At 41.4% G+C, this 26,663-nt stretch overlaps 1 protein-coding gene across 1 annotated transcript in view; it reads left to right on the top strand.

Moving 5' to 3' along the window:
• LOC122931749 (zinc finger protein 420-like) overlaps positions 1–26,663 on the top strand; it is a 51,316-nt gene that overhangs the window by 7,291 nt on the left and 17,362 nt on the right. Inside the window, exons 2-4 of the mRNA XM_044285813.1 lie at positions 8,257–8,697; positions 8,797–9,530; positions 20,355–20,522. Of these exons, the coding sequence (XP_044141748.1) occupies positions 8,257–8,697; positions 8,797–9,530; positions 20,355–20,522 (1,343 nt within the window). The remainder of the gene's footprint in view (positions 1–8,256; positions 8,698–8,796; positions 9,531–20,354; positions 20,523–26,663) is intronic.

Raw genomic sequence — 26,663 nt, 5'->3', positions numbered from 1 at the left:
AACCTACCCCAATTTGCCAGAGATACTAGTGAAGGCGCGGCGCGTGTGTGCCCATTTGCGCAAGTTGTTCACAGCTTCAGCCGGTCTGTCAACGCTGCAGCAGCACTTGCGACTTCCAGCTCACCGACAGTTGTGCGACGTGAGCACGCGCTGGCACTCTAAATTCTACATGTTGGCCCGGCTTTGTGAGCCGCAGAGGGCAGTTGTGGAATACCAGCTGCAACATGGTCGTCGCCTTTCGAGTCAACTGCCACTATTCACAAGTGAGGAGTGGGCATGGATGTCTGACCTCTGTGAGGTTTTAAAAAACATTGATGAATCCACACAGATGGTTAGTGGCGATAACGCTATTATCAGCGTAACCATCCCACTACTGTGTCTACTCAAATGATCGCTGCTCACATTAAAGGAGGATGCTCTAAATGTGGCGGACGATGAAATGGGGGAGGACATTACACAGGGTGATAGCCAGATCAACCACAGTTCGGCTTCTCAGCGCAAATTGGACCATGAAGAGGAGGTGGAGGAGCTGGAGACAGTTGCCCCTGCTACAGAGGGTAGTACCCATGAAACTTTAATTCCATCTGTTTAACATGGATGGGCAGAAGAGGAGGAGGAGGATGAGGAGATGGAGAGTCATCCTGATGTCGACATTGACGTCTTGCCTGTTGGTACTCTGGCACAAATGGTTGTCTTCATGTTAGGCTGCCTTTCCCGCAACCCTTGCGTTATTTCAGATAATACGGATTACTGGGTGTTCACCCTGCTCGAGCCCCACTACAAAGAGAACTTCTCATCTCTCATACCTGTGGTGGAGAGGACGAGTAAAATGGTGCAATACTAGAAGGTACTTGTTGCGAGATTGCTCCAAAATTTTCCATCTGACAATGCTGCCGGCAGAGTCTGTACTTCCATAGGCAACCAAAAAAGGGAGACAAGGAGAGCAACAAAGCAGTTCCAACAAAGGCAGGGCAACACTCTCCAAGGCATGGGACATTTTTATGACACGCCGCCAGCAACCTCACCCTGAAGCGCGGCCTTGTGGCACAAGGAGGGAAGAGTTTTGGAAGATGGTGAAGGAATACATAGCAGACAGTGTCAATGTCCTAAATGATCCCTCAGTGCCTTACAACTACTGGGTGTCAAAGCTGGACACGTGGCATGAACTTGCGCTCTGCGCTTTGGTGGTGCTGGCCTGCCCTGAGAACAGCATTTTGTCTGAGTGTGTATTTAGTGCTGCTGGTGGCATTATAACAGATAAGAGTATCCGCTTGTCCACTGACAATGCTGACAGGTTGACTCAGATAAAAATGAACAAGGCCTGGATTGCCCCTGACTTCTCAACTCCATCAGAGGATTGCTGAGCTGATGATGAACATAAAGGCAATTTCAATGTATCGTTTATAATGTACTCAATCTACTGTAGTGTATTCCCATGCACCTTTTCCACCACAAAAAAATTGCATATGGTTGAATCTTGTTTTCTCCTCCTCCTCTTCCATATTGTATATATAACCTCCACTCAAATTTTTTAAGAGGGTCAGCTCAACTGCATGCACTTACATACAGTATAATATTTTAGAGTGTCAGCTCACCAGCAAGCACTCATATATATTGTTTTAGAGCGTCAGCTCACTGACTGGCACTCACATATAATGTTTTAGAGCGTCAGCTCACCGGCAGGCACTCGCATATAATGTTTTAGAGCGTCAGCTCACCGGCAGGCTCTGGCATATAATGTTTTAAAGCGTCAGCTTACCGGCAGGCACTCGCATATAATGTTTTAGAGCGTCAGCTAACCTGTAGGCCCTCACCTACAATATTTGAGAAGGTCAGCTTACCTATAGGCCCTCACCTACAATATTTGAGAGGGTCAGCTCACCTTCAGGCCCTCACCTACAATATTTGAGAGGGTCAGATCATCAGCAGGCACCCACCCATCATTTTTTCAATGGTCAGCTAAGCATCAGGCACTCGCCCATCATTTTTAGAAATGCTCAACAGCAGGCCCTCGTCCCTAATTTTTTAGAGGATCAACAGCAGGACCTTGTTCCTAATGTTTTTGAGGGTCACCAGCAGGCCATCAATAATAATTTTTCAAGGGTGTGTATGATGCCCTCCTTTATGTGTGTATTGGAGTGCTGATTCCTTGTAATTTTTAGCAGCCTTTTCACTCAGTGCATAGGCTTTATGAGTGTAGGAGTTTCACTACCTGAACATTTATGCCACAATGTGAATGAGGCCCTCCTTTATGTGATATACAGGTTGTATCGGAGTGCCTCTTCATTGTAATTTTTGGCAGCACTTGCACTTTATATACAAGTAAATATACAGGAAAGAATGTTTCCTAACAATGTTTCCTCTAAAATCGATTTTATCTTCGGTTGTGTGCGTATTTTTGTCAGTTTGTAAAAGTGGTAAACAACTCGAACAACATGGTTCCCAGTAGCAACCTAGGAGTCCAAGATGCATCCAGAGATTGTCCCCATGCTGTTCCCGATTCATTCAGTGGTTTTACTGTCATTTTCTGACATTTTTTAATGGACCAGGCACCCTCCCCTCTTCCGAGCAGAAAATGCCTGGTTGTCTCCCATTTAGCTACTGTATGTGTTCGGCCCGAACACTCGAATAATTTGGTACTCGGTCATCACTAGTCTACATTCTCCGAACCGGAGATGATCTGAGAGTCCAGTGAGGACAGCCTGAGCTTGTATCTTGATGATGACCACAAGTATATTATAGAGCAGATAGTGTGGAGATTGAAGTAATTGTGTCATATAAAAACAAATCTGATGTGATAAGAGATTTAAAAATGTCTGAGGGAGCAAACAGAAAATATAGAAATGCCTGTGTATGTAGTCATTGCTACAAATTTAACCTTATGGAAAATACAATTATCTGTTCTATTTTGTCTTAGTAAATTGAATCTTCAGCCTGACAACCTCAAAAACAAGAAAAATTAAGTAATTTCTCCTGTAGGTGAGATCTGTAAAAAAAAGAAGAAAATTTGAATGATGATTCTGTTATACTGGGTATAATATAGAGTATTTCATATATGTGAATTATAGATAAAGAGTCATGTGGATGCATGTCTGGGTGGGATGCATCTCATCAGGATGTAAAACGCTCAGAGTTTACACTGATTCTCATATGAAAAGGTCTCGGAGTATCCCAGGAATCTCTTACAGATGCTAAATAGGAGTGTGAACAAAAGCTCTCCACCCTGCAAATACAATGTGTAAACGAAGGACCATCTCAGGAGGCCAGAAAATGCTAAATTGGTTGATGAGGAGGAGGAGGCACCATTATTCTTCCATTGTATATGTTAATAAGGGGAGCCAGATCTGATGATGAAAGGTTTTATTGATTATGAAGGTGGGACTGGGCGTCTCCTGGAGGTAAGAGGAGGAGCAGATAGCTATAGCCATCAAAGGGGTATAAAAGACCCAAGCATGGCCCATAAAGTTGGAATTAACAAGGAAATTTACTTGAATCACTGACCTGCTGAGGAGAAGACACTGACTGGAGATCAAGTCCTGGGTGTGTGGAGGGTCCATGTCTGGTAAATATTCATGAACTGACTGTAAATGGAAGTAATTCTAAGATATTATAATCTGTGCTGTGTATAAGGACAATTTGTCTCTGTAATGTCTCCTGTGTATGTCTCCATGTAGATCTCCATATAACTCCCATAATAACTGGACACTTATTTTCCACCGTTCACAATACCATTTTCTACACTTCTTCTTGTATTTAATTTCCTGTGCCTCCTCATCTTCCAGATTGTATATATTCCGTCCACTCAAATTTTTGAGAGGGTCAGCTCAACTGCAGGCACTCGCATATAATGTTTTAGAGCATCAGCTCTAGGATCAGACCCAGTAAGAAGGAGGAATTTCTTACAATGGGAATTAGGCCTGTATTAGACATGATGATATAGCAGATGATTGTTGGGAAGGAAAAGTTCCTTATTGGCAATTGACTGCTTGTTAGTGGAGGAGACCGCTGCCATTATATGTAGGAATCTCCTCTACAGTATGAGGCGTAGTGATTGTTGATGCCATTGCTCGTCCCCATACTGACTCATTGTTTGCCAGCAGCAGCACGATCTGCCGCCTGTAAAAAATTATAAAACGTGCTTAAAAATCTTGATTGCCCGATGAACATTTGCTCATCCATAAGGTTATTGGCGGCACTTTTAGGGCGGTATTACACAGCCAGGTCATCGCTAAAGAGTGTTCCTATGAATGCTCCCTAGCGATTATCTGGCCAAATATCAGCCAGTGTAATACAGCCCTAAGTCTTTAGTGATGGCAGCAGTGACTGGTGATTGTCCGCACAGTAGTGTGTAAGTGATTGTACACGCAGTGTCCATACATGTGATAGTACATACCTGTAACTGTGTCGGGAACACGGACAATTACCGATCCTCACTGCCATCACTGGACAATACCAAGGCATGGACGATTACTGACAAGGGGAATCTTTCCAGCACCTTTATAGATATCTGTATATAGTAATATAATAAAAAGGTATCTATACAGAATAAAAGGTCTCTATATAGAACACACTCAGCACAGTATACAGCAACTATTATCCCAAAGCCAATCATTGCAAATAATATTAAAAAAGGTCATTAACAAACCAAAACATTCTTGTGTAAAATTATTTTGTGCATTTACCAATTGAATAAATGAATTATTAAGAACCTGAGCTACTGGAGGACAATTATATAAAATAGAGGTAAAACGTAAAAGGTGAAAATGGAGGTGATTATTATTATTAATAATTCATTTACTTTTCAATACATTCCTGGCATTAGACCAATATGATATAAAGTGTATAGAAACAATGTCAATCAGAAAATAGATTCTAGTGATATTCCCATATGACTATATATTCCATATCCTCATTTCTTCACCTGTAGTCGTTGTCCCTATTGGGTCCATGTGCCAGTGTTGGGGGCTGTTGGGATCCATGTGCCTATTTGTAAGTCTTCATCTCAGGCAATAAGAAAATCATTAAGAATAGCAAAATATTACTTTACTGTAATTACCAGATCCCTGTCATTATTTATAATGGCAGTCTGTGAGCCGCTGTCCTCTGCGCACTTCTGCCATCTCTCCACGAGCTCTCTTCTTGATGATGTATTTATATTAAGGTAATATTTCAGTAATCTCAATAATGTTGCTTTATTATTTCCCAGAGAAATCTTTAGGCTACTGCACATGACAAGAGATGCTGATCCTGAATCTATAGCAATGCCTTTCGGCCCTTAAGGTGTTCTCTGGCTAATAACAGGTTATCAATACCAGGTCAGAGTAGTGTGTAGTGGTCATGCTGGCATACTGTCACGACCATGGTTATGGTCGTGACTCCTTGAACCGCATGCATTTGCCTGCGGTCTTGTTCTTGTTGTCAATCACAGGTGAGGGCTGAAGTATGTTTCCTCACCTGTGGTTTCCGCTGGCATCATTATGTATTGGCAGTATAGCAGCCTGATCTGTGGCTAGGCAGTGCATGCGGTTGCACCTGCAACGTTGTTTATATGTGTGCATTTTCCTTTCCGGTGTGCACAGGGTTTATTATGTGTGTATTCCCCTTTTAAGTTGCTGTTTTCCCTTTGTCTGGTGTAGAAAGGGTTAACTCCCTTCTTTGTGTGAACACTGGGTGTGTCCGTATGTGGATGTGGCTACATGGGCTATTTAGCCTCAGTTTAGAGCAGAGCTCTGAGGGGTACTTCAGCCATTGTAAGCTGGAGTCATCCTCCTACGTATATACCAGTGATGGTAAACCTTTTAGAGACCGAGTGCCCAAACTGAAACCCAAAGCCCACTAATTTATCGCCAAGTGCCAAGCCAGTAATTTAACCTGAATAGCAATATAGTATATTTTCCATGTATCATTTAGCTATAATAGCCTGCCTACATTCAATGCACTGCCTGTGCCATTCATAGTACGCACTTCACTGATGAACGACAGGAAAAATCAAAGGCATATTAGTACACCAAAGACTTTTTCAAGGGTGCGGGTGCCCACAGAGAGGGCTCCGAGTGCCGCCTCTGGCACCAGTGCCATAGGTTCGCCAACACTGGTATATACCATCTGCCAGTGGGGGCCACCCTTGTGGTCATAGGTTTATGTTACATGATGTTATGAAGATGTTTGTTTGGTCTTTATTCTTTGCAGCTTATGGTCCTGGGTTCCTGTGTGATGTGTGCTGTGTCCGTTTGTGTTGTTGTGGACAGCAGCACTTGCACATGGGTTCCAGGCTTTGTGTCTGTGACAGGTAGGTGTTGTACTTGTTACATTTACCTGCCATTGCCATAAGTTGTTCATGTCTCCTTTTTCTATGTAGCTTGGCCACTTTAGACTCCTGTTTCTCCGCGTCCAGGAGGAACAGGTTGTCTACCCAGCTCCTAGTCCAGGGCCACCCTGAGGGCTAGTAGGGACTATTAGTGTCACGAGGGTATCGAGAACCACGCCTGACTCCGTTATACCCGGGGTCAGGAAGTCGCAGCGGTTGGCTGCACGCTCTATTTAAGATAGGGCTGTTTTCCTTATGGTAGCTTTCTGGGTTTGCTTTGCAAACCCTTTTGGCTCACTCAGGGATCCGTAGCTCCTTTTCCTCAGCTGTTCCTTGTCCAGCACTCCCAAACCTCCTTATATTCCTCTCTCACACTATTCTGGTTGCCAGAGATAGAGCTTCCTGCCTGGACATCTATCCTGACCCACTGGAGCTGTGTTGCTGCGGTCTCTGACTGTTGATTCAGAACGCTACCCTCCGGATCCCTGTTGGACCTTTGTGGACTGCTGTGGTCGCCCATCTGGGTGTATGTGTTTGTCTGTATTTGTCTGTCCTCTCCCTGGTGTTTCCCTCTTAGTGCAGTGGTGCAGACTAGCGATCCCACCGGCCCGTTCACTATCTAGGGCTCATTTCAGGGAAAGCCAGGGTTTAGGCACGTGATCGCCGCACGGGTGAGGAACCCGTCTAGGGACGTCAGGGCAGTCAGGTGCCAGCCGCAAGGTGAGTTAGGGGTTACCACCTTTCCCTCTCCCTTGGGCAGGGCTTTCACTGTTTTCCTCCCTGTGCGTGACGTCGGTCATTACAATTAGGTTCCGGTTTATGAGCCCTCCTACCATCAGGGTTGGCTCTTGGGTTAGGAGTCAGGGTCAGATTAGGGACGCAATAGGAGGTGACCTGCTCCCTAAATATGTTGTTCTGGCCAAGCACCCATTAATATCTTCTGGCATCACACGGCTGAGGGTTTTCCCCATCCTCAGCCGTGACACATACTGTTATTCACCTCCCATTCATTTTATTGGAACCCAACACAGTTACTGCACACTAGATGGAGACTTTTGTTTCAGATCAATCCACAGTTTTGTTTCCAGCATCACCAAATGCCAAGAACAGCTGATCATGGAGATACCAGGTGTAGAAAAACCACAGATCTGAAATTGATGATCTATCCAAGGAAACATCATCAATATCTAAAGAGTGGAAACCTCTTTTACTTTCAATATGTTAATACATTTCACTTTGAAATATACTTTTGTGGTCAGTATCTATAGATTGGACCTACAGTCACATGATTCTATTCACTAAACAAGACGGTCCTTCTACCGATTCATGTCCATTGACCATCCTTCCAAATCAGTTCTGGGGTGACGGGGTCTTAAATTCTCCCAATTGTAAATCAGAATAAGCGAGCAGTGGACATAACTTCTAAGGAAGGAACATCTTGTTAAGTGGATATTCATGGGCCTAGAATTCCAATCTATAGATATCAACCACAAAAGTAAATAAACTATATTACAAAGTAAAAAGTATACACATATTAAAATTAATGATTTGTACTTATTTATGCGTAAGCAAATCATTTAAAGGTGTGGTGGGATCATGACCATGTAAAGAAAAACTTGCAACCATGTGCATTACATTTGCTATTTTTTTTATATCATATTGCATATGGGCTAGTATAGTTTGTGGCCAGAGAATCTTTGTATTCCGAGTTCAGCTTTACATGGAGACTCCTAATTGGAACTTTGCATCAGCAATTTAATTGGAAAAACAAAATCTGGTGACAGCTTTTAATTAATACATTTGTCAGTTTTTAACAGAAAGTCGTACAATTTTTCTAATTTTGGTGGATTTTCTATAAATGCGGTTGACTTCAAGTTACTGAGATATTTTTATTTGTACTTTTTATCAAAAAATAATCTTTTATCTTAAAAAATGATTTCTTTCTCCAGGTGAAGACTTGATGAAAGGCTCAGACAGACGTCTACGTTTATCTCCTTCTTATGTATTAGAAGATAATCCATCACAGGTTGGCAATAATAGAACTGGACAAAGAAAGGGAAAGATGTTTGCAAGTTCTGAGACTCTATCTATATACAAGAAAAATCACAAAGATGAAAGTCCAATTATAGTTTCAGAATGTGATGAAACTATTCCAGAGAAAGCAAGTCTTGTTGAACAGCAGAGAATTGATACATCAGAGAGTCAGTTTTTATGTCTGAAATGCAGGAAGTTGTTCAAACTTAAACAACATCTTGAGAAACATGAGAAAACTCACACAGTGGAGAAGCCATATCCATGCTCAGAATGTGAGATATGTTTTAAGTGGAAATCACATCTCGCTAAACATCGGAGAACTCACACAGCGGAGAGGCCATTTCCATGTCCTGAGTGTGGGAAGTGTTTTCTCAATAAATCATATCTTAAAACACATCAGAGATATCACACAGGAGAGAAGCCACTTTCATGTCCTGAATGTGAGAAATGTTTCACTGATAAATCAAATCTTGTGAAACATCAGAGGATTCACACAGGGCAAAAGCCATTTTCATGTCCTGAATGTGAGAAATGTTTCACTGATAAATCAAATCTTGTAAAACATCAGAGGATTCACACAGGAGAAAAGCCATTTTCATGTCCTGAATGTGAGAAATGTTTCCGTCTGAAATCAAGTCTTGTGAAACATCAGAGGATTCACACATGGGAGAGGCCATTTTCGTGTTCAGAATGTGGGGGTAGTTTTAAGCAGAAATCACATCTTGCTAATCATCAGAGAACTCACACAGGAGAGAAGCCATTTTCATGTTCTGAATGTGAGAAGGGTTTCACTGAAAAAGCAAGTCTTGTTACTCATCAGAGAATTCACACAGGAGAGAAACCATTTTCATGTCCTGAATGTGAGAAATGTTTCACTGAGAAATCAAGTCTTGTGAAACATCAGAGGATTCACACAGGAGAAAAGCCATTTTCATGTCCTGAATGTGAGAAATGTTTCACTGATACATCAAATCTTGTGAAACATCAGAGAACTCACACAGAAGAGAAGCCATTTTCATGTTCTGAATGTGAGAAGGGTTTCACTGAAAAAGCAAATCTTGTTAATCATCAGAGAATTCACACAGGAGAGAAGCCATTTTCATGTTCTGAATGTGAGAAGTGTTTCACTGATAAAGCAAGTCTTGTTAATCATCAGAGAATTCACACAGGAGAGAAGCCATTTTCATGTCCTGAATGTGAGAAATGTTTCACTGAGAAATCAAATCTTGTGAAACATCAGAGGATTCACACAGGAGAAAAGCCATTTTCATGTCCTGAATGTGTAAAATATTTTAGCCATAAATCAGATCTTTTGATACATTTGAGAATTCACACAGGGGAAAAAGCATAGTTATGTTCAGAATGTGGAGAATGTTTTAGACATTACTTTAATTTTGTAAAACATCTAAGATCACATCATGGAGTATCTATAGGTGAGTAAAGTCTAGGGAAAGAAATAACACGATCTTCGAACTTGTGGCACATCAGTGAGCTCACAAATTCTCTGTTTGTTGGAAATCTGGCAGGTATGGAGCTCCATTGTAGTATCTGCTGACACAGGATGACTTCTAATACATAACTTTTTTTTTTTATAAATACATTTTTATTGCATTTTTCCAAATTTTACACAATTATTCAATAATCATCTTATTCTTACAATATTATATTAATACATTACATATAAATATTTCCCCAACCCCCCACCCATTGTATGTCGGTTGCTGAAAGAAAAAAATTGAAAAAAAAAGATAAGGAATATTGCTCTCCTCTCTCTCACCCCTTCCCCCTGCCAACCCTCAGTTTTTATTTAGCCATTTCTGCCATAACCTGGCAAATCTGTGTTTTTTCTTAATCCCAACCAAATGGAACTCCTCTCTGGCTAACAAAATCCTAGTGCGGTTCTCACATTCTTTAACTGTAGGGACACCACTCCCCCCCCCCCAATCCCCAACTATACATTTCCTAGCTTGGAACAGTAGTTTAGTTGCTAACTTCCTATGTTGGGGCACTTCCACACAATCCATCACCCATAAGATGCATTCTTTAAAATGTATAGGCACTATAAACTGATTATATTCCTCAATTTTTTTCAATTATCTTTACCCAATAATCTTAAATTTTTATACATGTCCATAATATATGTATATCATCCACTCCTATCGCTCCACATTTTTGACAGATAAAGACTTTAGTTCTATAGCACTTCATTAACTTCTTGGGAGAGTAGTAAAGACGATAAAATATATTAAATTGGTTTATTCTATAAGAGAAATTCCTTGAAACCCTGGTCTTTGCCTGTAAGGCTGAATCCCCAAAATCTTCCCGGAAAGGGTCCAGAATACCTGTCATTTATGTGTCAGGTTATCAACTGCTCTTCTGTTGTTCTTTTGATGCGACAGCCATTGGTATATTCTTGAAACCAATTTCTTGCCAGGTATTAACTTAGTAATATTGTCCAAAGGCTGTGGTAAAGTAGTTATTTGTGTGCCTTTACCTATCATCTTATACAGTGCATGTTTTAGTTGTAAATAATAGAACCTCGACCCTATATTTTTCAATTGGTATTTCCTTTTTAACTCTTCATAAGGTATTATTTCCCTCTCCTCCCATACCTGACCTAATTTGTATATACTGTATTTCCACCAGGTCTTCTGTTCAATTAGCTTTAATTCTGTGAGGCCAATATTGTCCCATAATATGGTGTCTACATAGAACCCAGTTTGGGACCATAATTCTTTTACTGTCTTCCAACTTTTAGCCATCAACAGAATCAAAGGTATATATTTACATCCCTGTTTGGTCAAATTATCTGTTTCCATAACTTGAAAGATATTACATTTCTCCAGTCTTTTATTAATCCCTGCTATTATATTCTTGTAACTTTGCGTATTACTCCATGTTATCATATTTTTTATAATCCCTGAACTAAAATAAAGTTCAAAATCTGGTACGGATAGTCCACCCTCCTTTTCCTGGATACTCAGTATCTGTACCTTTATCCTCGGTTATTTTCCTCACCATATAAAATCAGTTAGTATACTGGCTATTATTTTAAAATATCTTTGGGGGATTATCACTGGTGTATGCCACAGAATATAATTCAAGGCAGGTAATACACACATCTTCACCAGTGAAATGCATCCTGCCATCAACATATACAGTCTTTTCCATACATCTATTTTCTTCTTAATTTCCTGGATTTTCAGAATCACATTTAATCTAACATAATCATCGGGATCCGGGGTAATCTGAATTCCCAAATATTTGACGGGTTCACTAATCTTCTTAATTTCCAACAGTCCCGGTCTAAAGTTGTTCAGAGGGTCAATTGGGATACACACTGATTTAGACCAGTGTATACTGAGTCCCGCATGTTTGCCATATTGCTTGAATACTTGAAATACCCTATTAAGTGATCCATGTGAACCCACAAATAACATGTCCTGAATGTGGAAAATGTTTTAACAATAAATCAGCTCTTGTGATACATTTCAGAATTCACACAGGGGAAAAACCATAGTTATGTTCAGAAGGTGGAGAATGTTTTAGACATAACTCAACTTTTATAAAACATCTAAGATCATATCATGGAGTATCTATAGGTGTGTAAATTCTAGGGAAAGAAATAACACAATCTTCAAACTTGTGGCACATCAGTGAGCTCACAAGTTTGTTGGAAATCTGGCAGGTATGGAGCTCCATTGTAGTATCTGCTGACTTACAAAACTTTATTATGTTTCAGTACTGGAAAGCAACTCTTGTTTTTTGTTTGGAAATTCTGTCCTATTTACTTCTGGTTAATGTGAAGTTATCCACTATCAATTGTATAGGAGAAAACGAATAGATTAATGGGGTCTTACTGCTTTGCCAATTATAAGAATAAGTACCTTGTGTCCCATGGAGCCCCTCAAAAGGAACAGTGTGTCTAGGCGTGTGTGCAAGCAGCTGGTGCAATCATTTCTATACGATTTCTGGAGATAGACTGTACTTGACTATCTCCAGAACTCCCGTAGAATTGAATAGAGCAGCTATGTGCATTTCAGACAGACCTCTCTGTTTATTTTGAGGGGCTCCATGGAGTAAGTTGTTCTCGTGATCATTGGGGGTCTTAGGAGTAGGACCCGACCAATCTAGTAGTTTCCACCTATCCTTTGGATATGTGATAACTCAACATAACCAGAATGTCCCTTTAAATACAGCAATGTTACAAAACCAGACATAACATTTTTAAATAAACAAATTCAACCAGATTAGTATTAAATGGGCAATATCACAACATTCTACTATATTTGATTAAAGTATTTTAGAGGAGTTAGCGGCTTTCCTTAAGAACAGCAGCTGTGTATAGAGAATTATTGGCAATGTTTTATGGCAAATTAATATGAAAAGTGATATTTTCCAGAGAAAAATATATATTTTGATAAAAAAGTGACTGGCACTCACTATATAGATCACATCAGCAATTTTAATGGCCGTCAACTCAGCGATGGAGTATAGACAGCAAAAATTATACAGCATATAATAAACCCAACACAATAATTATAATAGCATTAAAAATACCCCTAAAAATATAAAATCTAAAAGGTGCGGTGCACTGGTAGTAGGATCCTGTCCTATATTTATAAGGCAATCTGGTATATGAAAAAATCTGTCACTTGGATATTCTGCCAAAAGTTCATATAAGCAATTTCATTTATGGCGAATGATGTCCTTTAAATGAAGGAAATGTAAATCCAAATGACTGCTACTGGGAGTACTGTCCCTTTAAATAAAGGTAAATACTGTCATTAGGTTCGTTGGATCCCACCATATATTAGATGTAACGGTGGACCTTTTATCCGGTATTTGAAAGCCTCCGTAACCTCTGGTGCTCAATGCTGTGGGAAAGAAACTTGCTTACCGGTGTATTTAACTCCCCGGCAATCCCGTTGTTCAGCTCACCGCACCGCACGAGGTTATTTCCGGCGTCCTCGCTCCCTGGTATCTGTCACATGTTCTCCTCAAGGTATCGCGGGACTTGATAACTTAGTTCCGGTATTCCTGTGAGCGATACTCACATTGATTGAAAAAATGGAGCGCTTTATGCAATATTGATCATATCCGGATTCTTGCATTAAGCAGAGATGTAGCGCCAGACGCGTTTCGGGGACTTCTCTCCCCTTCCTCAGTGGCCATATCTCTGCTAGTGCGTCATCTCCTTTTATATCTCCATGAGTACTCTGCAAAATCTGGACTGGAGTAACTTTTTCATGTGTTGCGGTTTTGATGCGTTTTCTATGCGGTTTTTTCGCAACACATGTGTTTTTCCTTCTTCATTTAAAGGACATCATTTGCCATAAATGAAATTGCTTATATGAACTTTTGGCAGAATATCCAAGTGACAGATTTTTTCATATACCAGATTGCCTTATAAATATAGGACTTTTCTTTTACACAGGATCCTACTACCAGTGCACCGCACCTTTTAGATTTTATATTTTTAGGGGTATTTTTAATGCTATTATAATTATTGTGTTGTGTTTATTATATGCTGTATAATTTTTGCTGTCTATACTCCATCGCTGAGTTGACGGCCATTAAAATTGCTGATGTAATCTATATAGTGAGTGCCAGTCACTTTTTTTTATCAATTTCTATATTCTTTGACTGATTGGGTGATCAGCCTCCTGACCAGAGCACCCTTGCCACACAGAGGTAGGTGGTGAGCTTTCCACAAAAAACATTTTTACCAAAAATATATATTTCATTGGACATGTCCTCTCCATATTCCCTTGATGATTTTGAATTAATAAAATATATTTCAAATAAAATAAATTGTATAGTTTTATTAAGAATGTGTTTTAATAATGTAATAGACATTTCACAAAATAGATGGTGCTCAGTAAAAGAGAATATGGAAAGGGGTTAGGTAAATGACTAGGGAAATCAGGGGGAAAGGGGAGAGCAAGGCATAGCAGCATTCTATAAACCCCAGAACAATTCATGCTACCTAATCCGAGAGTAGGCTTGGCTCCGGAATTTGGCTCACAATAAGTGATGGAAATAACTGACTAAATAACAGAAGTGTGAACTCAGCCTTAGGCCTCATGCACACGGCCGTTGTGTGCCTGTAGCTGCTTTGCGGCCCGCATACGGGGGGTCAGCAAAACACGGGCAGCGGCCTGTGTGCACTCCACATGAGAGATGCAGAAATGGGTCCGCAATGTGGAACGGAAGCACGGATCGGAACCCCACGGAAGCACTACAGAGCAAACAGGGAAGTTGTTCTATTTTTTTGCCATGCGGACAGATCATGGACCCATTCAAGTTGAATGGGTCTCGATCTCCCACAAGCAGCCACATGGACGTTGTCCGTGCATTGAGGACCCAATGCACGGAACGGACGCACAATGGCTGTGTGCATGAGGCCTTACAGGTCAATGTTAGAGTCAGCTCTAATTTATCAGCGTGGACTTAATCGTGCAGAGGCCAAAGATTCAAGTAGTGGCCCGATGACAGTTGGGTGTCAGCAGTAAAGTTCTGTTCACAGCACTGTTTATTTTTTCCATTCTTCTGATTCATCAGAAGAGCAGTCCACAAAGTGGATCCTGTATTCTGAGCATCTACCTTCAAACCTTTAGTATCTGGTCAACATTTGATCAGTATTTGTAATGTAAAAAAAGAAGTGATCTCAAAACAGATGTAATATGTTATGGAAATATTTGCATGTCTTCTGTGTTTTTGACCCACTCCTGCTTTTGGCTTCCAAATTATGGTCAAATCCTGATGCAAAATACTGACAGTGTGATAGAGGCCTTATGGACGCTCAAACAATAGGACTTGTTCTTTTTGTTAGTTTTCCATTCTTTTGATGGATCAGGAGAACAGAAAATGAAATGGTGATGTTAACATGGCCCAACAAGCACACTAGGGGCCATGTAACAGACTGGTGAAGGTGGAAACAGCAGTAGCAGTAACAGAACAAGATGGTGGTAGATTACAGTAGGAGCAGATGGCAGTAGAGGCATCCGGCGTGTGGCATCAGGAAGTGGCAGCATCAGACTAGTGGCAGCAGTACTTGGGCAAAAGTACTTTGTATGTAGCTGGCGTGCTGTCCCCGTCATTAAACCCCTTAGATGCTGCGTTCATCACTGATTGCTGCATCTGAGGCTACCATTTAGGCCTTTCAGGCATTAATCAGGGTAAGGGCTCATGCACACAACTGTATGTATTTTGCAGTCCGCAAAAACCGGATCTGCAAAAAATACAGATGACATCCGTGTGCATTCTGTTTTTTGTGGAACGGAACAGCTGGCTCATCAAAGAACATTACTATCCTTGTCCGTAATGCAGACAATAATAGGACATGTTCTATTTTTTTTTACGGAAAAGAAATACGGACATACGGAAACGGAATGCACACGGAGTAAGTTAAAAATTTTTTGGTGGACCCATTAAAGTGAATGGTTCTGCATACGGTTCGCAAAAAAAAGTAACACACACAGAAAGAAAATAGGTTCATGTGCATGAGCCCTAAAAACAAAATAGGGAAAATTGATTTGTTACCATGAAGCGGGAGGAAATTTGGCTTTGCAGCAAATTGCATTTTTCCTAAAATTCATATCAAAGTCAATTTGATTGACTTTGATTCTCTCAACACTAGAAAATAGCCATATATTGAATCAGGATGGGGACTCCTAAGAAAAACAGAAGTGGATACAATGTTCTCACCGACGACACCCCTTCTAACGCACCACATGCGGTTGCCCATCTGGCTCTAGAAACGCCCTGCTGTCAAGGCATAATGTTTAGACGATTGGATCCCCAACAATCCTTTTTTTTTTTTTTTTATCCCATAACACTATGTTCAAACACCATCTGCCCCCAATAAGGGACAATTTTTTGGAATCTGAAAAAAACATAACATGTACCAGCATTGTTTGTTAATAGAGATGAGCGAATGGAAGCTGATGAATTCTAATTCGATCCGAATTTCTGGAAAAATTTGATTTGCACCAAATGCAAATTTCCTCACGCTTCGTGGTAAAAAATTACATTTTTTTCTAAAATGGTGGCTACACGTGTGAGGACATGGATCAAGGAACTCTGGAAAGACGGGGTGTCCTTTAATGCCATGCATGCAACCAATCAGCAGCCAGCCAGACCCGAGATGTCACAGCCTTATAAATAGCTGCGGCCAAAAATATATTCTGCGTTCGGCGCTGCAGTTATCTGTTCAAAAGCCTTTAATGTCGTTTATCAGTAGAAAAATATAAATATATCCGGCGTTCGGCGCCGCAGTTATCTGTTGAAAAACCTTTATTGCCGTATATCATTAGAAATATAAATTTAAGTTTACCATTCGTTGCTGCGATTATATGTTGAAAAATCTTTAGAGAAGTATTTCAGTCGCAAATGAAAAATATTTTCAGTGTTCAGCGCTGCAGTAATATTTGTGGTAAAACTTTTAGTTGCGTATTTCGGTAGAAAATCTAAATTAATTCAGAGTTCCGCGCTGCTGTAATATTTGTGATAAAAACAAAAAATGTATTCTGCGCTTAGCGTTGCAGTTATACGTGATAAAGCCTTTGGTTGCGTATTTCAGTAAAAAATGAAAAATGTATTCTTTTAAAAATGTATCCTTATTAAGAAGCGGTGCACGGGTTCACAGTTGCAGCGGCGGTAGCAGTCAGTCAGTGCGGAGTGTTGGGGTTAAAATCACCTACTCAGCGGTGTGGCAGTTTTTTGTTAAGCTGCCGTAGGAGGTGAACATGGCCATATGTAGAATATGTGGGCAGAAGGTGAAGCGTGGCCAGGGTGCCAATGTTGGCACCACGGCCCTGCATCAACATATGCAGCGGCACCATAAAGTGGCCTGGCAGAACCGTGGCTCTGATGTTGTGGTCCAGCCTGCCGCAGCAACCGCTGCATCACCCAGTGGCAATGTGCACCCGATTTCAGGCAGTCAAGGTTCCACCACCTCAGCCGAAGGGAGCTGTCTGTCATTCCCATCGTCTGCTGGTCCTGATGCTCCTGCTTCTTCTACTCCTTGTCAGTCATTCCATCAGCAATCGATCACCGAAGCAATTGCCAAAAATCAACCGCACAGAAGCTGATCGTGCTCCTGTCCAAGTTGCTGGTGTTGCAGTCCCTCCTTTTTTTTTCTTTTCATAATTTAATCTTTATTGTTTTTTGCAATTATAATACAATAAACAATCTGGTTTGTTTTACATTAAACAACAGCATATCCACAAATATATATAAATATAGTATTCCCACCCCTCCCCGCTGCTTGTTAAAAAAGAAAAAAAAAAAAGGAAATCTCTCCCTCCTCCCCGTCCTCGCCCCTCCCCCTCCAACCTCTCATCTCAAATCATTTTAGCCATTTCTGGCAGAGCCCATCAAATCTAGCTTTTCTTTTTTCTAGATACCAAATGAAATTTCTCTCTTGCAAGCGAGACTCTAACCTGATTCCCCCACTCTATGGCCTCAGGGACCGCACTATTTCCCCAATGTGCTACGATACATCTCCTAGCTTGGAATTAAAGTTTGGATGCTATCTACCGATACTTAACAGGCCCTATCCCGTCCATCCTCCCCAATATGCAAGCTTCAAATTCCAAAGGAACTCTAAACCCATGATATTCTTGTATTCTTTCGTGCACCTTCTACCAAAATTCTCTGATCTTCAGGCATGTCCATAATATATGCACTTCATCCACCCCTAACTGCCCACATTTTTTGCAGCTAAATTCCTTGGTTTTATAATATCGCATCAGCTTTTTAGGGGAGTAATATAAGCAATATATTATATAAAATTGAGTAATCCTATGGGAGAAATTATTTGAGACCCCATTTTTGGCCCTTATCACTCTCTTCCAGAATTCCTCCCGTTGAGGCTCCAGAACATCCTGCCATTTATACCTTAGGCAGTTAACTGCACTATTTTTAAATTTTTGATATAGCAAACTTTCATATATCTTGGACACCAATTTCTTGCCTGTTATCAATTTAGAAATATTGGCTATGGGGGGTGGGTGGGAGGGTATCAATTTGTGTTCCCCTACCTAACAACGCTCGTAGAGCTTGTTTCAGTTGTAAGTAGAAGAGACTCAAGTCCTTATTCCCAAACCCTCCTTCATTTTTGAGATCTGAATATGTGACTATATCTCCCTCCCGCCATACCTGTCCCAGTCTGAAAATTCCGTATTTCCACCAAATTTTCTGTTCAATTGGTATCAATTCTGTGAGAAGTATATTATCCCACAGTAAGGTGTCTGTGTGTTATCTAGTCTGGGGCCACAGTTCTCTTACCTCTTTATAAATTTTAGTCCATAGCCCAAATAGCGGTATTTTACTAAATTGCTGCTGTGCGAAAATATCAAGTGGCACTGCAAACCCGATTTCAGGCAGTCAAGGCTCCACCACCTCAGCCGAAGGGAGCTGTCTGTCGTTCCCATCGTCTGCTGGTCCTGATGCTCCTGCTCCTCCTACTCCTTGTCAGTCATTCCATCAGCAATCAATCACTGAAGCAATTGCCAAAAGATAAAAGTATGAGTGCATGCATCAAACGGAACAGAAGCTGAACGTGCTCCAGTCAAAGTTGCTGGTGTTGCAGTCCCTCCCTTAACAAGTGGTGGACTCTGGACCTTTCAAAGAACTGATGGCTTGTGCCGAGCCGAGGTGGAGAGTCCCAAGTCTTAAGTGACATTTAGGTAGAAAAACTAAATATATTCAGCATTATGCATAGCTGTAATATTTGTGGTAAAATCTTTAGTGATTTATTTTGTTAGAAAAGCAAAATATATTCAGCATTTATTGCATTTGCATTTTGCATTGCAGTCATATTTGAGGTAAAATGTTTAGTGACATATTTCGGTCGACTTTAGTGCCATTTTTCAATAGAAAATGAAAAACGTATTCAGCGTGAATGATATAATTTCAGTGCTTCATGTCCTGGAACAGATGCTGTGAAATCAGTCTGGTCATGGGAATGGTGCCTGTTTTCCATCTACAGGCCACATTTAGGTGCACCTGTGAGGCCTGGGCCATATCAGCCAGTCTTGAGTGGGACTCGCAGACTCCTCCCTCCTCCCATTGCAAGCATGGCTACATGCTGGAGGTAACTGGTGAGCTGTTTGTGAGTCGGCCTCATGCTCCTGTAATTTGCCCACTGGCTCCTGGTATTGCCCATACGGCTCAGGTAGGAGAGTGTTAGGTCCCGGGGTACTTGAGAAACCTTGGCGTGGTGCCCGGGCTTAGACATGTTCTACACCGTAGGACATGTTGACTAATCTCTCAATTTTAAAATCAGTTTGAGGGTTTAGTGAGACTGCAGAGTGCACCTGTCTTTGCTATTGTTTTGATATATTGTTATATTGATTATGACATTCGCACTTGCTACCTTGTGTGAGATGTCTATTGTGGTAATTGTGGTTCGCCGCGGGCATCCTCCACCGTATGCATTTTGCTGGGGATCGCCATTAGCAACGGGCCACAAGTGCAGGATTTGCTCCCCTGTATATATGCACGACTGCATGTGGGTTTGAGCACCTCCTGCTAATGCCACCCTGTCTTTTTAGTTTGCATATATAGATTCCTGGAGGTGTATAAACTCCAATTTCAATGTGCCTGTTTTCCATCTACAGGCCACATTTAGGTGCACCTGTGAGGCCTGGGCCTTATCAGCCAGTCTTGAGTGGGACTCGCAGACTCCTCCCTCCTCCCATTGCAAGCATGGCTACATGCTGGAGGTAACTGGTGAGCTGTTTGTGAGTCGGCCTCATGCTCCTGTAATTTGCCCACTGGCTCCTGGTATTGCCCATACGGCTCAGGTAGGAGAGTGTTAGGTCCTGGGCTACTTGAGAAACCTTGGCGTGGTGCCCGGGCTTAGACATGTTCTACACCGTAGGACATGTTGACTAATCTCTCAATTTTAAAATCAGTTAGAGAATTTAGTGAGACTGCAGAGTGCACCTGTCTTTGCTATTGATTGATTATTGAGTATGAAAATGAAAAGTTACTGGGTTTACAGTCGGATATACAATCCTGCAAGGAATCCCTGGCAATGTTTAACACAAATGTGGATTTTATAACTATGGAGGAGAAGATGAAAGCATCGATTAACCAGCTGGAGGACTCTATTATGGAATATAAACATACCAAGTTCCAACGCAATCTCCACGAGTATATGAATGACCAGGTTTATGAATAGGGGAGACGGGAGAATGTATACTCCACGCCCAAATCAATCCTAAAAAATCGCAAGAAGGGCAAACCACAAAAAAGGCCACCTAGAGTTAGTTTTTCTTCGGACACTGATATTTCAGACTATTCAAATGTAACCGGGACACTAGAGACGGAGCCTTGTGTTGCCCCCCCCCCCCCCCCCACATCATCTGAAAGTGAGGGCAATAAGGCATCTTATTACAAAAAATATAAATCAAATAAAGATAAAAAGAATGCGGAAGGCGATACAAAAAACGCAGAACCAGAGCAGGACGGAAACATCAGACAACAGCATCTAAGATCAACTCGACTTCAGACAAGACACAAGTAATCCATGATCATCAAAATGTGCTGAATTTGTCTAATATTGTATTGAGCAGAGAACAAAAGTATGTTCTATCATTAGGCCTTAATTTTGCGCCGTCTGCACATTTTGACATGCTTGGCACTATATTGGATATTAATAAGTTTGTCCGTAATTTGACAGCGTCCCGGCATTTCCATGATATCCCTGCTCCTGCTGATTCCCCGCTGACACAACCAAAGGTACACAAAGATAATATATGCAAAGATTTATTGTTTAAGGAACAAGTGTCATTGTGTTGTCTTGCGGGACTTCAGCAGGGGGAAGGAATCGTAGAGGTAGCCAAACCAGGAAGAAAATTACAAACACGTAATCCACACTTCTATCCAGTAATATCACGCACTGGCAGCATGGATATATTCCAAGAGGTACTGGAAAAGGAATTGAGACGGTTGCAACAGGAGACTAATGATGTCAGGGGCTCTGATAATTTAACCCTTTCTCAGATCCAGGCTGCAAAAGTGCGATGAGATTGCAATTAAAATGGCGGATAATGGGGGGAGGGGGGCGGTGGTGGTCTTGGACAGCACGGTATATAACAAACAAATGCAGGATATGTTATCTGACGCATTCACGTATAAAAAATTTGCTAAAGACCTATTAACGAAGTTTAGTAATGAATATATGATACTGATACATAAGGGTCGGGATATGGGTCTATTTAATGAAACTGATTTTAGATATCTTTGCGTGGATGCGCCAGTGACTCCAATTATGCACGCCCTGCCCAAGATCCACAAGGAGGTCCACCCCCCCCCTACGTCCAATAGTGTCAGGTATGGTATCCCTGACTGAACGCCTGGGCAATTGGCTGGATAACATCTTACAGCCATTGGTCAGGCGTACACCAGGTTTTCTAAAAGACACAGCTAATGTGTTAAGAGCCATGTATAATCTCAAATGGGAAATAAATTACAAATGGATTACGGTGGATGTAGTAGCATTATATCCCTCCATTCCCCACAGGGTCGCTCTACTAGCCATGGAATATCATCTCCATAGATATACAGGGTTCAATGCTAGCTATATAGATTATTCATGTGAAGTTGCAGATTTTTTGCTGACACATAATTATTTTATGTTCGATGGTGTGCACGTGGAGTGTCAATGGGGGCCACATTCTCACCCTCACTGGCTAATTTGACCATGGCGTATTGGGAAGAAAAACACATTTATGGTTTGAGTAATCCGTTTGGGTCTGGATTGGTCTGGTACGGCAGATACATCGATGACCTGCTCATGATCTGGGCGGACGATGTGTCTGCCGTCCCGGACCTCCAGGCCTACCAAAATGATAATGAGTATAACCTGCGCTTTACATGTATAGTGAACGAATTTAGCATTAACTTTCTGGACTTGACACTCCATGGATGTCCAAATGAGATTGTGCACACACGAACATATAGGAAAAATATAGCAGGGAATTCAATCCTAAATGCTAGAAGTCACCACCCCTTGCACCCCTGTGGGGGAATACATACGGACTGCGAGAAATTGCAGTTCACGTATGTCTCTTGAGGAGAAATTTAGTGCAGTAGATAAAAGGTTAAAAGCAAGAAATTACCCTGATTGGATGTTGCAGAGAGGTAGGAATATAGCGATGCAAAAAACTGATTTGATATGCTCTTTGGGTCTAGGAAGCACAGGAGGAATTCCAAGAATCAAGGAAAGAATGTGATGGTACATGATGACAGAGGACAGGACAGTGTTCCGATCTTACTATAACATATAGCAAGCAATTCAATAAAATATGTTCTGTAATAAAGGGATGTTTGCCGATTTTATCTGACAATGAGATCTTATATAATGCACTGAAATTTGGCTGCAAAATAGTGCCAAGGAGGGCTGCTACGCTGTCCTGCTCTCTGTCACCGTCTCTATTCACTTCTAACACACTAGGCAACAATAAAAACAGGAGACAAAACTGGCTCAGCTATAAAGGCTTCACAAGGTGCGGGGGCAATCCATGCAAAACCTGCAATTATGTGACTCCTGTGCAATCCTTTGAAAATTCAGACCATTCCTGTAGTTTTCCAATCAAAAGTTACATCAATTGTAACACTACAGGGGTGGTCTACATTGTCCGTTGCACAGAATGTGACTTGATGTACATAGGTAGCACTATGCGAAAATTCAAAAATCGGCTCTTGGAGCATTTAAATTATATCAGCAATCCCAATGCACTGAATATTTCAAATGCAGCAAGACATTTTGTGCAAGTGCATGCTCGAAGAGTGAAAAGCTTTAATGCTTTTGCAATAGAGAGGGTGTTTGCACCTCCAAGAGGAGGTGACCACCGAAAAAAGCTTCCCTTACGGGAGGCCTTTTGGATTTTCAGATTAAATAGTAGGGTCCCAGATGGTTTAAACTTAAAAAGGGAGTTAATGTACATAATGTCAATAATGTCATAAATGAAGTAATATGTTATATACGTTATTCTCCCATGGGGGGCATATGGATCCCTTCATGTTGGGAATCCAATGGCAGTGAGGAAGGTCATATTAGTAAACTGTTATTATATGTTTTTATTTGTAGCATGCAATTCACACTGTGCGGTTTTTCCTCCCCTTGTCTTGATTTGGAGCAAATAACCAGTGTGACAGGGCTACAGACCTCAAGGGGTTAAGGTGGTTATAAACGTCAGCACAATGTGAAAGACATCTACACTGTGATTAGTTGTATAGGTGAGGGGTGTTAAACTTAATGAAACAACCAATAAAGGAAGTTTCCGCCTCCCATGATTTTGGAGGGGCGGGTTTTGGATACATTTAAATTCTTGTCTTTCACTATGTAATGTTGTTACAACTAAGGGTCAAGTACCCGAAACGCGTCAACAAGTCTTGTATACCAGGTGGATGTGTCTGCTGTAATATCATTTATCAATAAAGAAGAAGTTTTTAGAGGATCTCTATTTGAATCCGGAGCCGTTCTTTTGCAAATTTTTATGCTGATTGCAATGGGGACACACCCCTAAGGCTTCAGGAGTCGGGACTATTCACTGACCAGGAACGTGAGCTGGATAAAGTGTGTTTGCTATTAAAATGAACAAGGCCTGGATTGCCCCTGACTTCTCAACTCCACCAGAGGAAGCTGAGCTGATGATGAATATAAAGGCAATTTCAATGTATCGTTTATAATGTACTCAATCTGCTGTAGTGTATTCCCATGCAACTTTTCCACCACAAAAAAAGTGTATATGGTTGAATCTTGTTTTTTCCTCCTCCTCTTCCAGATTGCATATATTTCCTCCACTCAAATTTTTTGAGAGTGTCAGCTCAACTGCAGGCACTCGCGTATAATGTTTTAGAGTTTTAGCTCACCGATAGGCACTCGCATATAATGTTTTAGAGCGTCAGCTCACCGATAGGCACTCGCATATAATGTTTTAGAGTGTCAGCTCACCGGCAGGCACTCGCATATAATGTTTTAGAGTGTCAGCTCACCGGCAGGCACTCGCATATAATGTTTTAGAGTGTCAGCTCACCGATAGGCACTCGCATATAATGTTTTAGAGATTCAGCTCACCGGCATGCACTTGCATATTAGGCTACTTTCACACTAGCCTTCGATCGGATCCGTTCTGAACGGATCCGATCATATTAATGCAGACGGAGGCTCCGTTCAGAACGGATCCGTCTGCATTAAAATGGCAAAAAAAGCTAAGTGTGAAAATAGCCTCGGACGGATCCGTCCAGACTTTCAATGTAAAGTCAATGGGGGACGGATCCGCTTGAAGATTGAGCCATATTGTGGCATCTTCAAACGGATCCGTCCCCATTGACTTACATTGTAAGTCTGGACGGATCCGCACGGCCAGGCGGTCTGAGCGGATCCGCTCAGCCTGATGCAGTCTGAGCGGATCCGCTCCATTCAGACTGCATCAGGGCTGGACGGAGGCGTTCGGGTCCGCTCGTGAGCCCCTTCAAACGGAGCTCACGAGCGGACAGCCGAACGCTAGTGTGAAAGCAGCCTAATATTTTAGAGCATCAGCTCATCTGAAGGCACTCGCATATAATGTTTTAGAGCATCAACTCACCTGCAGGCACTCGCTTATAATGTTTTAGAGCATCAGCTCACCGGCAGGCACACGCTTATAATGTTTTAGAGTATCAGCTGACCGGCAGGCACTCGCATATAATGTTTTAGAGCATCAGCTCACCGGCAGGGACTCGTTTACAATGTTTTAGAGCATCAGCTCACTGGCAGGCACTCGCATATAATGTTTTAGAGCATCAGCTCACCGGCAGGCACTCGCTTATAATGTTTTAGAGTATCAGCTGACCGGCAGGCACTCGCATATAATGTTTTAGAGTGTCAGCTCACCGATAGGCACTCGCATATAATGTTTTAGAGCGTCAGCTCACCGGCATGCACTCGCATATAATGTTTTAGAGCATCAGCTCACCTGCAGGCACTCGCATATAATGTTTTAGAGCATCAGCTCACCTGCAGGCACTCGCATATAATGTTTTAGAGCATCAGCTCACCTGCAGGCCCTCACCTACAATATTTGAGAGGGTCAGATCAGCAGCAGGCACCCGCCCATCATTATTTCAATAGTCAGCTAATCATCAGGCACTCACCCATCATTTTTTGCAATGCTCAGCAGCAGGCCCTCTCCCCTAATGCTTTAGAGGGTCAACAGCAGGACCTTGCTCCTAATGTTTTTCAGGGTCACCAGCAGGCCATCAATCATGATTTTTCAAGGGTGTGTATGATGCCCTCCTTTATGTGTAATAAAGGGTGTATTGGAGTACCGATTCCTTGTAATTTTTGGCATCATTTTCACTTAGCGCATAGGCTTTATGAGTGTAGGAGTCCCACTACCTAATGGAGCAAACAGAAAATATAGAAATAGAACCAACGAAAAAAGCCTCACTACAATGCCATAAGGTAGGGCAAGCGGAAAACCAACCGTACAAACCTAAAAGTGTTGCTAAAAAACAACGATAGAATGCCCAGTATATTCAAAAATATATATATATATATATATATACTTTATTTTATCATAAATAGATCATTATTACACAGATATAAAAGATTACACAAAATTTATTTGAAAAAGTCAGCAGAAAACCTGGATGCCGTAGTCCCCCGGTCGGTGTCTCAGTGACCCGCCAAAAAGGTGGAACACATGTCAGGTGTATGTGTAGTATGCAGTGGGGTGATTCACAGGTAAGCGGTATCTGTTACTAACCACTAAAAGTAACTGTGATCATCACTCCATTGCATAGCCACTAAGCGAGTATTATAGGTGTAGGGCCCTTAGTGATACATAAATGGTAGCAAAAAAGTAACATAGTATCTATCTGAAGTACTCAAATAAATAAGCCCCCATACACCAAACCATCTAATAAAGGCTACACATACACCTGCATACTACACATACACCTGACATGCGTCCCACCTTTTTGGCGGGTCACTGAGACACCGGCTGGGGGACTACGGCATCCAGGTTTTCTGCTGACTTTTTCAAATAAATTTTGTGTAATCTTTTATATCTGTGTAATCATGATCTATTTATGATAAAATAAAGTATATCTGTTTTTGAATATACTGGGCATTCTATGGTTGTTTTTTTTTGAAAATATAGAAATGTCTGTAAATGTAGTCATTGATACAAATTTAACCTTATAGAAAATAAAATTATATGGATGATCATCTGTTCTATTTTGTCTTAGTAAATAGAACAGATAATCCTCCATATAGTGGATGCATGTCTGGGTGGGATGTATCTCATCAGGATGTAAA

The sequence above is a fragment of the Bufo gargarizans genome, chromosome 3 (genome assembly GCF_014858855.1).
Source record: "Bufo gargarizans isolate SCDJY-AF-19 chromosome 3, ASM1485885v1, whole genome shotgun sequence".
Classification (NCBI taxonomy): domain Eukaryota; kingdom Metazoa; phylum Chordata; class Amphibia; order Anura; family Bufonidae; genus Bufo; species Bufo gargarizans.
Note: the sequence above shows the minus strand (reverse complement) of the source record. Positions and strands in the feature narration are given on the sequence as shown.